Source organism: Antedon bifida, chromosome 4 (genome assembly GCF_963402885.1).
Source record: "Antedon bifida chromosome 4, ecAntBifi1.1, whole genome shotgun sequence".
NCBI lineage: Eukaryota > Metazoa > Echinodermata > Crinoidea > Comatulida > Antedonidae > Antedon > Antedon bifida.
This window is the reverse complement of record NC_136229.1, coordinates 5,508,961-5,521,676: the sequence shown is the minus strand read 5'-3', so window position 1 is coordinate 5,521,676 and position 12,716 is coordinate 5,508,961. Positions and strand designations below refer to the sequence as shown.

The window sequence follows — 12,716 nt, the reverse complement described above, 5'->3', positions numbered from 1 at the left end:
AGTTCCAGATAATTATTTTTCAATCAAACGGTATACACGTTCAATAATAATTCAATTACAATATCTAATTAGTTTTCTAATTTCTTTATTAAAAATTCCAAGAAAGGTAATCAATGGTAAAAAGCAATATAGTTATAATTATATCACTAAGGAAGAAAAAAAATTAAACCAACAAAAAATTAATAACTCAGCTTATAAAGGCTTAAAATATAAAAAGTGTTTGAAAAAAAAGTAATCACAAAAAGCAAGTACAGTAAGTGACATTTAAAAACACAGAAAATGCGATTTGGCAAAGATAATATAATCAGTCAACTGACTCTGGTTTTCAATAATGTCCATTGAATATTTTGTTGAAGTCATGTCTAACAGAGTTACGGCCAAGTCCCGTTATTGAACACGTGTGTCACTGTTACACTGTTTAACTTACGCCCTTATACAGTATAGTAATAAAAATCATTCAGCCAAACAGTCAAATGGCTGAAAGGTGGTTACGGTAGCGTACCTAAAGAGCCAACAACATCGGAATGAATTCGAGGCCGACACACTCCTAGTTTTGGTGGTGGTTCCTGGTCTTCTCGGACAGTGATTAATTTACTATTGGTAATCCTTGCCCCCTATGTAGGCATAAAATAAAAGTAAAAAATAACGGTTCTGTGTCAGAGGGCATAACCAGAAACCCATGTTGGAGAACGTTATGGCAGAAGACAAGAAACTACCTGAGCTGTTTATTGGAACTAGACATGATACCGTACAAGAAACTCATTCTGATTTTTCAGAGATGGCAATATCTTCTAAATAACCATTCGTTTGCCTTCATCGTCGTAATAATTGCTCCATCGCCATTGTTGATTTTTCCCACCATTACATACCCGTAGCGCCACACCTCTTAAATTATCTCCCATGTCTAAACATTTGCTTCCAGAAGTAATATACATTGCACCGCCCTAAATACAAAATGTAGTATGGTTATTTTTAGTGAGGGGAAACTTACTGTTGATTGTATTCGGTCATGGATCTGGCGTAACTATGTCGGCCAGGGAAGATTCAACAGACAGGATGGCACTAAGGCAATCTAACAACAAGACACTGAGTATAACGGTCTTTTGTTCTTATGTCTGGCTGCGACAACTATCAACATTACTGTCTATGTACATTCTTCGCGGTGCGCGGTGGCGTGGTACTGATGCGTGTTGGTGCCACAGATAAACCCTTTGATCTCTGGAGCTCAGAATCTTGTTGTTAGATTGCCTTGATGGGATAATAAGTATCCACGTTTCTACTTTCAGGACTCGGATCTACAAGTTTTTTTTAAACTTATCATGCATCGACGGAGAATGTATCGCTATATTTTCATTGTGTTGTTGTATTCACTGTCTCTAGCTCACTGTATCGTACTCACATCATCAGTGTATGTACTTTGTACACTACTCACTGCCGTACTCACTGTGGCATGCTCACAGTTTCCAACTTACTGTCGTACTCACGGTATCTTACTCACTTTGTCATACTCACTGTCGTATTCAACGAGTCGTACTCAATCTATCGTGTCCAATGTCTAGATCTCACTCCTATACTCAATACCACTCTCACATTGAATACTATTATTTCTTGTTAACATAGTCTGTTTGACTGCTATCATTTCTTACCTGTCTATGTTCAAATTTAAATGCTTTGCTTTCCGAATCACACTGAAGAAAGGTTATAGTCAACGCATGTTGATGGAAACTGCCAAGACATTTGTCGAAGCCGCTGGTCATTATTTTACCTTTTAGACTATACATGAAATACTAAAACGTAGTAAAGAAAAATAAATATTAATATAAACAATGTTTGTGGTTTCAAATCCTGCTACATTATTTTAATCATTTTCATTTTTGACACAAATAATGTTTTTTCTTCAGAGTTATAGGCATACTACCAACCTGATTTGCTCCTTGTCCATGGCAAGGAAAAACACCAGGACTACCCTTGCCACCCATGTTATCCAGGCATCTATCTAGTCCAACATTTCTAAGCTGAAATAATAAATGCAAAAGCTATAAAGATTTATGAAATATAATTTGTTATGGTTTTTAATTTCAATCTATGCTGTATGTATAAATTGATATAGCCTACAGCCGAAAAAATATGGAAATGGTGAATCGTGATGACGCCACGTCTGCGATGACATGTCATTACATAAATGGCGTGGGATGTAGAGAGCAGAATGTACAACTTCAATAAAGAGCTAATATATTCTGCATAAGTGGAGTCGAAAATATAAATACCACAGGAATTATTAACTTAAAAAAAAATCATCACAGGCATTTGTGTATAAATAAGCATACGGAATTATTATTATTTATCCTTTTCCTCATTCAAACCTAGACTTATGACTTTTCTCCAAACTATGTAATCCTTTTCCCGACTTTAAATTTGTAAAATATTAGATCTAAGTACATACATTTATTATTTTTGCTTAATTTAACAGTTATTTATTATATTCCAAATTTTCTTATTCTGAATTTTAATTCTCAGGTATTTCTTTTTATTTATAGGCTTTTGTTTTTCTTTAACTTTTCTGTTATTGTTGTATTTTGTGTACTGCATCTGTTCTGAGGGTCCAAATGATCAGCAATTGCTAGATGGATCACCCTCATTAAATACGGTTCAAATAAAAAATATAATTTTTTACATAAGTCGATTGTAGACGTCTGTTCGCCATTTCCCTCTAGTATTCATTTAGGCCTATTACGTACAGTATTACTAAACCGACAATAGGCATGCTTACCTCTCCGTCAGCCCTAAATCTTGTTTCTGGTACGGACAGTGCTGGATATACCGTTTTCAAATACCAGTCAAAGCTTTTACACTGCTTATCCTTTTTAAACTGCAATCGCTCACTGATGTCCCCAAAGTCCTTATGTACTAGTGACGGTCGCATTTTATAAAATATCTTCTTATATTTATCGTCAAGCCATACTTCAACAACTCGTTGTGTGTTATATAGGAACGTTCTTTAAAAAGATAAAAACTATACGGTACAATTTACATGGTACTGGTTAAAACTGAATTTACAGAACAGACTAAACAAACAAGTAGTAGGCCTATAGACTTTTTTTAAAGGATTTATATTATTATCATTATCAATTTGAGCATTGACGATCAGTAAAAGGTATGGAAATACATTTATTTCTACTTTTATGGTGTATGCCTATATAATATATACTAATACAAAGAAATAATGCAACCGGGAAAGTTTACTACATTGCAACAAGAAATTAAATGCAAGACCATGTACGCATGTTGAACAATTCACCTAAAGCTATGTCTACACTATCAAACTTTATGTGACAAAGAAATGTGACACGATTGTGTCATATCACTACCATATTTGGGCATATCACACTTTTTTTGTCAAACTAGTTTGATAGTGTTGATAGAGCTTTATATCTGATTGCCCTTACGGTACAATGCAGTATACAAAGCATACATTTAGGCGTACTTACACCATATTTCCTTTTGGAAATTTGTAAGGTTGAGTTGATCTGAAGACATGGCCTACTCGCGAGCACGGTAATATCTCCAGACTACCCCCGCACATCCAAATCTAAAAAAAAGAAGAGAATAACCTATTAATCATAATTGTAACTGTTAGAAGATTGTTATTGCTTTTTTCCGTTTATTTAGTAGGAAGCTTACGAGACAAGCTTGTTTTATTTTACTTCTATTGGTTCCTAAACAATCAGTCTGTATCATTTATCAGAATTATTAGTTTATGGCAAAGATTTTTCTTTCTTTTTTTTCATAGTTTAATTGTTTTTTATTGCAAAATTGTTAAGCAATATGAATTTCCATTTAAGTGGACCTGTAAAATGTCTTGAATCTTGAAGATAATCTTGAAATTAAATAACTTACTTTAAAAGAAAGTTCCAAGTTCTCGCCACCCCATATATCCAATCCTGGGTCGTAAGTTCCGAGTTCATAAAAGTAGGATTTATTTATTGAAAACAAACCTCCTGCCATCGTCGGAGACCTGTAGTTTGATAACGAGAGGAATTTCATTAACATACTACTTTACATACATACATCTTATTATTTAACATTGTTAAGAATAATAATAATTCATCCTACCGTGCACCGTGTAAAATATTGGTTAAATCTTGACATTAAACAGTTTCAGATAAAGTATTTTTCAATATAGTAATATGAATTTTGAATAGCCCACTAAAAATAAACTCAATTCAACAAGTTCGGTAATTCTCCGTCTATTAACACCTAGTACCGGTACAGGACCCAGAGGCGCTATGTGGAGGAAATATGCACATTCAGGGGATGTGACGTCACTAGGCCTAGTTGATTTCAAACGACCAAATATATAGTCATGACCTAATGATTTTGAATAACGAATCGTCCTCAGTCACAAAATCTAAATAAGATCGATAATCCATTCAGCATATCGCCCTCAAACTAACCTGATGGGCAAGCTTTGATCGGCGCGACGTTTTAACTCATAGTCTGGCACTGCTGCCCATCGGAACTGCATCTCCCAATTAAAAGCTCCAATCAAATTACCAGATTGCATGTACCTGCAGAAATAAATGTTTGTCGAAAGAAAACATTATTGAAACTTTGATTTGCGGAGGTTTCATTTGCAGCTTATTGAAAGATTGTATTTAGTTAAATATTCATCTGGTGGGTTAGGGTTGTTAAGCAAAATAAAATCTTACTTGAATGTTTTATCATCAATGGCGTCAATGACTGGGCAGACGACCGTGGTTCTGTCCTCCCAAACTCTTTGCAGTAGTGGTTCCAACCAGCCTACGTTGCATTCAACGTGTGAGTCCAGGAACGTTAGAACTTCTCCATTTGCAATTTCTGCACCCTTTAACCTGGCACGGATTAAACCTTCTCGTTTTTGAAGTCGTAGAATTTTTACTTTTGGAAATTTCTTCATGTAGTTTTCTAGAGGTTCTTTTAAATATTGATCTAAAAATAAGAAGAAACTTCACTTATCTAGTCTTACTTCATTCGACGGTTTTCACTGTATTTCATTTCAATTAAAGATTGGAAATAGTAAAAACAGTTGCAAAACAACTTTCATAGCATTACTAAGAGTTATAACTAGTTGTAGCAAAAAGAGCAACTATATTACCTGTTGAAAACCAACAAATTCTGCACATGTCTCAAGGTAGATCATAACAGACTATTGACAGTCATCTAGATACGTATCTGTCTGTTGAATATTCAGTTACGATTTACCCAGAGACAGCCGCAGAAGCGGGTGTAAAATGACGTGACAAACCTCTTCTTTTTTTTTTGGATTAAATGGGATTCATTACTTATTTTGTGTTCATTTTGTAAACTAAACAAGTGCAATCTGTCCATACCAATGCTATTGATGCTACTGATATGAGTTGTTTCTGCCAGTTGTAACTGGTCACTGTTTCCACTACTAATCTTATACCGTACTAAACTACATTAGAAAGCTACTAGACTGCTTTACCTCTTTGGCTATAGTCATCAACAAGAATAATTTCTTCAATAAGTTCTGGAGGTGATCTGTTAATTACGCTATGAACTGTGCGTAAAAGTGGAGTCCATGATTCCTCTGTGAAGCAGATGATAACACTCGTTGAGGGCAGCCTGTTTGAGTATTCCTTTGACTTGCATCTAAATTGAAAAGGGAAATGCTTTTTTAACTGGTATAATCATGGGTAGGCCTAATAAATTGTACGATTCTGTAGGCCTAAAGTTTTTTTTAAAGCTGAAATATTAATGTTATCAGAATACTGGTAACAACTAAAATATCACGTAATGCGCATGCGTAGATTTTGAATATAATTCCCTTGTTCTTATGTCATAAACAGATACTTTGTTTATATTGTCAAAAATCACGAAGAACAATGATTGGCTAACAATAGGAAGATTCTTAAATAGGAAATGAAGTTCGCAATATTGATTTGTGTAACTGTAGATTCGTGAAATGGATATTTATTTTCTCCATCATGGTAGAGTATATTACTGTTGCGTGTCCATTTAACGACTATTGATTGATCAAACATTTTGTTTTCTATTCAAAAAATGATAATGTAGACCATGCAGGATTCGGCTAAAAAAATTACCTAGGTCAAAGTTCAAAACTATAGACAAATGGATGAGCATTTGTTAACCAAATACGGGAAATTAATTACATTGCTCTAATATCAGATTCAGTCTCATTGATATTTTTATTCCATGATCAAAATGAATAGGATACACAATAATGACACGTGATTTGAACATGTAAACCTACCAAATAATACAAAATAACACAATTAATAACCAAAATTGCGATTTTTTAACATAAATATTTAGTCTATGTATATAATTTTCTAGAATAAGTTTTACAGATTGTTCTACATGATCTGTCAAATTATTCCAAATACATGTTCCTTGATAAGACATATTGTTGACCTACTTTTGTTCGTTTCAATTGTGCACAGAAGTTTGAGTATTATTGAACGAGTCAATAACTGCAAGGTTATTAAACGATACTGGTAAATAAAATGTTTTTATATTGGTACATAAAAATGTCAATGTAATTAACATAAAGTTAAACAATATTTAATGAAGGATGTGTAAACTGACCGAGACAATATTTTCTAATAAGTGCTTTTGTTTTGGAGAATGTATAAGTGGTTTGTTCTACCATGGAAACAAATGTTATTTTGATTTCCTACATATTTATAAAAAGAGAAGTCATGTATTTTTAAGTTAAGTTATGTTAACTGTAATCTTTCGAAGATGGATGTTGAATAGTCTGGGTTCCAGACGCAGTTTTGACTTAATATTAGTAAAAAGATAAATATTTTGGCACATATTGCGTTTCATACGTATACTACTTGAGCCTCGAAATAAATCATACTTGGGACAAGTCAAGATGTTGAAGTGCTATTGAATCAGTCTCACTATTCCTTCCTAGTATATATGGATTTTTGCAAATCAACTACCGTACCATTTTTAGTGTAGTCGTTTTCTTCTTGTACTTTGTCGTGTATATTGTTATTGAAATTATCATTACCAAATATAAATGAATGAATGAGTGGGATTGTGGTAGAGGATCTTTCAACAATACCAAACGTAGCAATTCCATGACGATCTTGTCACATGTTATACCGATGCACTTTTTGTAAGTACCGGCAAGGGAAATGCTCCAAATGTTTCACCCCATAGACAGTCCTAACATGTAAAACAATAGTATGGCATTATTCACGTGTAACGACCAAGGAAACAATAGATCATAAAGTGATTTTAAAAACCCCGGAGGATAGTCATGATAGAGATCTCTATGGTCATATCCTATACTAAATTGCACGTGAGTCTGAAATCATTTTGGCAGTGGTGTAGAGTAACTTATTAGGTCATCTGTTCTGTTAAAACATAGGTTTATTAATAATGTATGCTAGCATAACTTTTGTATAAATACTAGTATGCCGTATTGCAGTGAACAATAATACATATCGCGTCCGTTTCCACTTTTATTTCTTTTCTTGCATTATAATAAAATGTTCATTATTGTATATTTATTTTGTTGATTTGTATCTCGTGACACTTTTTAATTGTTTTTGTTCAATCAATCAATCAAAATAAACATTATTTTCTTCAATGCAGAAAGATAGAAACAAAATTAATAACAACGAAACGAATAAGGTTTAAAAAAAGAAACTGTAACGTACAAATCATAAATTTCAGAGAATCATAAAAGATTGTCACATTAAAGAAATATTTCTGTATAATAAAAAATAGAAAGCAAAAGAAGGGGGGCAACCTCCAAAAGGCAAGCCTGAGTGGGAGGAGCTATATATTAACTAACTTGTTTTTATTTTTCTGTTTTTGTATATCTCAGAGAGCAAACATAATTTCTATGTATATTTTATATGCAAATGACAATAAATGGAAGTAATTTCTCCACTGATGATGATGATGATCTTACTCTATACGTTGTGTAAATAATAATACTGTATTTTTATTCTTTTAACTTGCCATATTGTTTACAAATTTAAAAGAAGTTGTAAAAATGGGGCACAGGGGGAGGGGGTTAACTAACGTGCCATAATACACGTGGTCTTCAAGATTATCACATTGAAAAGAAGTTGGACATTAAGATCGTATAACGGTTTCCTGTAAAATATGAGGAACAGGACAAAAATAATCCTTCCTATGGAACGCGATTAGTGCCTTTATAAATACGTTTTGGATTTAGTGCTATTAGATTATACCATGGAGGTAAAAGATTATACTTACTGATTTGGTCTGGTATCCGGTATCGATCTTTCTAATGATATCATGTCACTAACAAACTCATTGAACGACGCATGACGCCACCCATCGTCCACTTTCTTTCTATCTGCTATGTTAGTTTCAACAGGTAAACCGCTTTCACCAGGTGCGTTTTTGTCACGTGGTGATGAGGTTACATCCAGGTCTTTTACTAGATGAATCTGAGAAAATGGTAGCGAAAAAGCTGATCAAATAATAACGAAAAACAAAGCAAACAGAATCGAATTACATGTATAAACAGTATTATTGATAGAAGAGACACGTCACATACGATGTTTAAAATGGAACGGTTATAAATGCTAGCTGAGAAGAAATGTCGACGTTCATTTACGAAGAGATTTCATGGCCATCTTTAATCAACGTTAAAACCAACATTATTACTGAATCATCAAAATTCTAAATTAAATGACGTCGTTAATCATACTACGTCATCGATCCTCTGAGGTCAGGTCACTTTCTTCAACATCATCAAGCTTCTTCTATTAATTGTTATCATATCATCAACAACATTTCAATCTTGTTAATAATGTGTTATGGAAATCGTTCTCAACACAGTTTCTATAACTTTTGTATTTAAAATTGTGTTGATGAAAGCGAAACCGATATTAATTGTCTTTTACGAATCATCCCAATATAACCAACAATGCTTTTTCAATATCAATATTATAATTATTATATTTTTTTTGCTTAACAATGTAGGTTTGAAATAAATATTGCATTTCAAATAAAGTAATTAGTTGTCTACTTTATGCAAACAAAAAGGTCCATTGATGAAAACTATAATGTTGCTTGAATGTGACAAGACAATTGTGTGATGGCTGAATGGTATCCATCACATAGATTACTGAACTTACTAAGGCTTGGTAACCAAGTTTTGAAAGCGTTAATACAAAACAGACAATGCAGAAAAAGAACACGGGATGCCGGTTGCCGGCAGCTGCAGAAGGATACTACGTGAAATCATGGAGTAATAATTACCATGGTGAGATAGAAGTATTACTGTATTTAATTATGCGCATTCAAAATAATATGACGGTTACGACGTAACTACAGTGCGCGCGCATGCGGACGGTATATTTGGTGGTACCTGTCCTTCCCCTCTCTATCTCTTCATGTCTCAACGATAGCAAAACAAAATTGTTGGAGAATAAAGAACACCGATTATCTTGAAGAAGATTGATAGTCTTCATAATTCCCAACGAAGAATATTTTATAGTTTATTTATATAGATTGCCTTCCAGGTATTAACGAAAATCTATATTTTTGTACAGCACTAAAAATTGATCTTAATAATGCTAAACACGTATTCAAGCTATGTTTCCCTACTGCTCCGAACATATAATAATAATTATTAATAAAAACCATGCGTGTGATATTCGGTAATGACGATAAATTGTTGATAAGCATACGATGTGTAGGCTTATATTGTAGGCCTACTAAAGAATTCCACCTCGAAATTCCACTCGAAAACTACACGCGAGTATCCCTTGGTAAATTGTTAAAATGAATCAAGCTTACCTTTTTGTTAACAACCGGTATATTATGATTCTGGATATCCGGATATGCGTCATCTTGACGCATTGGAAGAGGATGATTTACTAACTTGTTGGAAGACTTTACATTTTTTATATCACCTACGTCGGACTCAATTTGTTTTAATCTAAGCTTTAAACTGTCTATATTACTGACTAATCGGTTCTGTTTATCTTTAAGATTACTTATTGCGTCGCTCATTCCACTATCAACAGGCGCTTGTATATCTTGCTGCCCGTTGTGAATCTCATCTCGTACGTTTAAATTGGGCAATTTCATTGACGCATTTGGGTTGTCCGCCCCAGAAGACATTCCGTAAAGTGATATTAACAACATATCAAGTGTAATCCATAACACAGACGTCATGATAATAGCTCGTATAATTTTTCTTGGTATTGCCATTATGTTAAAAGTTTATTCCACTTCTTTTCACGTTCTATCTTCCTGACAATTTCGACGATGGTTTTAAAGAAAAATCGCGAGATGGATGCGGCATGCTCCAACGAAAAATCTATCGTCGCTGTAGGCCTAATCTAAAATCATCTCTCGTACACCATCTCGTCTCTGTACCTACTACAACACACACAACGTGATGATACTCAGATACTGTCTAATGGTAGGTGTGCTCCAGCTGACACCGACTGTAGGTATACTACGTGGATACATCGATCGATTATAATTTGTCAATAAATAATGTGACTATAATAATCGCTAACACAATAGAAAAGCTACGTCCAACACTAATAGATAATACAGTTCGATATTAAACTCCATCCGTGGGTTAATTAATACGAGTACGGATGGTTGAATTATTCAATGGGTTTTTGCTTCACCAGTTGGTTTAGTACATTATGATTTGCTTGTAGACGGAATAAGCATACGATTGATTAACTTCGAATAATTATATTGTAATAAAGATATAACTAATTGACATATGGTAGGCCTTACTTTTCTCATGCATTATTCATAATACATTATTCTGCATTATGTGATAGGCCTATGTGTTAGTATTGCCTTGTGTTAAAGAATGTTATCTCAGTTCCGTGGACCGTAGTTTTAAGCTCTGTCTTACACTATCAAACATTATGTGACAATGAAAAAATGTGATATCACTACCATATTTGCTCATATCACTACCATATTTGCTCATAATATCACTAACATATTTGCTCATATCACTACCATATTTGGGCACATCAAGCAACTAATTTGATAGTGTAGACAGAGCTTTACTTTCGTCTCCACTGTCGTACACTATATGTTTGAGTATTTTAGCATGAATGTTTTTGTCTGAGAGAGATCGACTAGGATTTAAATCATGCTTAATCCAACATCCAAAATTAATCACTTTAATCCAACATTGGTTGAGAAAACCGTGAATAACAAACGACCACTTTTCAATTTGTTTCATTCATATATGTTCATGCTTCGGGGTAGCTGATTTTATTTTCGTACATATGTTGGGGACCCCTTATGTGAAAGATAGCCCAACTATTTCCTAAATGTCACACAAGTCACAAGTCACAAATCAGTTTATTTTGATCCATAAAGAAAAAAATACAAAGCAAAAAATATACAAAAGGACCAGAGAGACTTCAATTAAGGCCAAAGGCCGCCTGCATGGAAGTCACCCGAACATTTTAAATAATATTAATATATAATTCAGTAGACTGTAAAATGTTGACCTATCCATAAATAAATATAAAAATTCCTTTAGCCTTACCAAAAAATTGAAATAAGATGGCAAGTATAAATACAATTAAAAATTAACAAATCATAAAATTAACAAATCATATCAGGTCAGCTACATCCCATCTCTATTACATATATAACAATTCTAGTTAAATACAGAAGAAGTGGAGGGCGTTTAAAAGGCATTTGCCTTAATCATGAGCCCGAAGATTCAAGTAAGATTCAAGTAAGGAGTAAGAACATACATCATCATATGCTGAAATAAGATTATTTTTTTAAATATATAGAAAAACCTATCAAAGAATGTGTATTTACCTTTTCAGTGATCAAATTGACAGTAATGTTAATTAATAAAGGTACCGTGGGCTATACCTAATGCACTTCTTTGCAAACTCATGATTGACCCTCACAACATGAAAGTTGTCTTGTCCTATACGTGTGTCATACGAGTGTAAAGCAGAATTTAGTTCTAAAGGAAACCTATTATTTGAATATTTATAGTAACTAACCTAACCCTCTAAATATTCTCTATCTCACTATAAAGTAAAAAGAAGTTGCTCATGTGATTCGAACCCCATACTTCGACAGCGGCTCGAGAGAAAGGGTTTGCATTAGCGAATTGTAGTCAGCTCAAATTCTTACGTCACACCTTATGGATAATGACGAATGAGGGGTCTCCAACTTATGTACGAAAGAAATATCGTCTTCGGGATAGCTGATTTGAATCATGGTCATAATTTGAGTAGGCCTACCGTTCATCAGTGTAACTATTGCTTTTGTAAGTTCTATCCACCATTTTTTTTATAAATGAAACAATATTCTTTAATTCGGAAGTGAATCTGTATTAAAACTGAAAAAATTCAAAGTCTTTTTTTTCATCAATCTTTACCTTTTATGTTTTTGGGGGCCCGTTTGGGGGACATACTCTTGTATTATAATTATACAATTTGTAAGTTGTTGATCATTAAAATTAATAAATGTTGAATTATAGGCCTTACGTCTACATCTGATTGACATAATAACACTATTACTTGGAAAGGGGAGCAGTAAAACACGAGATCTTTCTATGTGTTTTTTTGTAATTCGGGTATTATTATGAAATACGATTTGTTTTGTCCAATGATGATCTGTGAGAAGGCTGGTGGCGCCAATCTCGCATTGTGTGCTCAGTGAAGCGAGACAATAAATTT

The 12,716-nt window shown here is 33.6% G+C and overlaps 1 protein-coding gene across 1 annotated transcript; it reads right to left on the bottom strand.

Moving 5' to 3' along the window:
- Positions 1 to 114: 114 nt before the first annotated feature.
- LOC144841602 (polypeptide N-acetylgalactosaminyltransferase 1-like) lies at positions 115 to 10,435 on the bottom strand. Its single transcript, XM_078698041.1, has 11 exons — positions 9,820 to 10,435; positions 8,266 to 8,462; positions 5,486 to 5,652; positions 4,710 to 4,968; positions 4,455 to 4,568; positions 3,898 to 4,015; positions 3,489 to 3,589; positions 2,771 to 2,996; positions 1,923 to 2,015; positions 1,647 to 1,787; positions 115 to 944 (listed from the first exon to the last, which is right to left on the bottom strand). Exons 1-11 carry the CDS (start codon positions 10,234 to 10,236, stop codon positions 792 to 794), a joined length of 1,986 nt encoding a protein of 661 aa, XP_078554167.1. The 5' UTR covers positions 10,237 to 10,435; the 3' UTR covers positions 115 to 791.
- Between the last annotated feature and the right edge of the window lie 2,281 nt (positions 10,436 to 12,716).

What these genes read in the sequence shown, in the direction of transcription:
- LOC144841602 (XM_078698041.1), bottom strand. Translation starts at nt 10,236, where the DNA reads ATGGCAATACCAAGAAAAATTATACGAGCTATTATCATGACGTCTGTG. An exon ending in TGATGACTATAGCCAAAGAG is followed by an intron (nt 4,969 to 5,485) that starts GTAAAGCAGTCT and finishes TCTTATTTTTAG; the next exon opens with ATCAATATTTAAAAGAACCT. An exon ending in ATTGATGATAAAACATTCAA is followed by an intron (nt 4,569 to 4,709) that starts GTAAGATTTTAT and finishes TTATTTCTGCAG; the next exon opens with GTACATGCAATCTGGTAATT.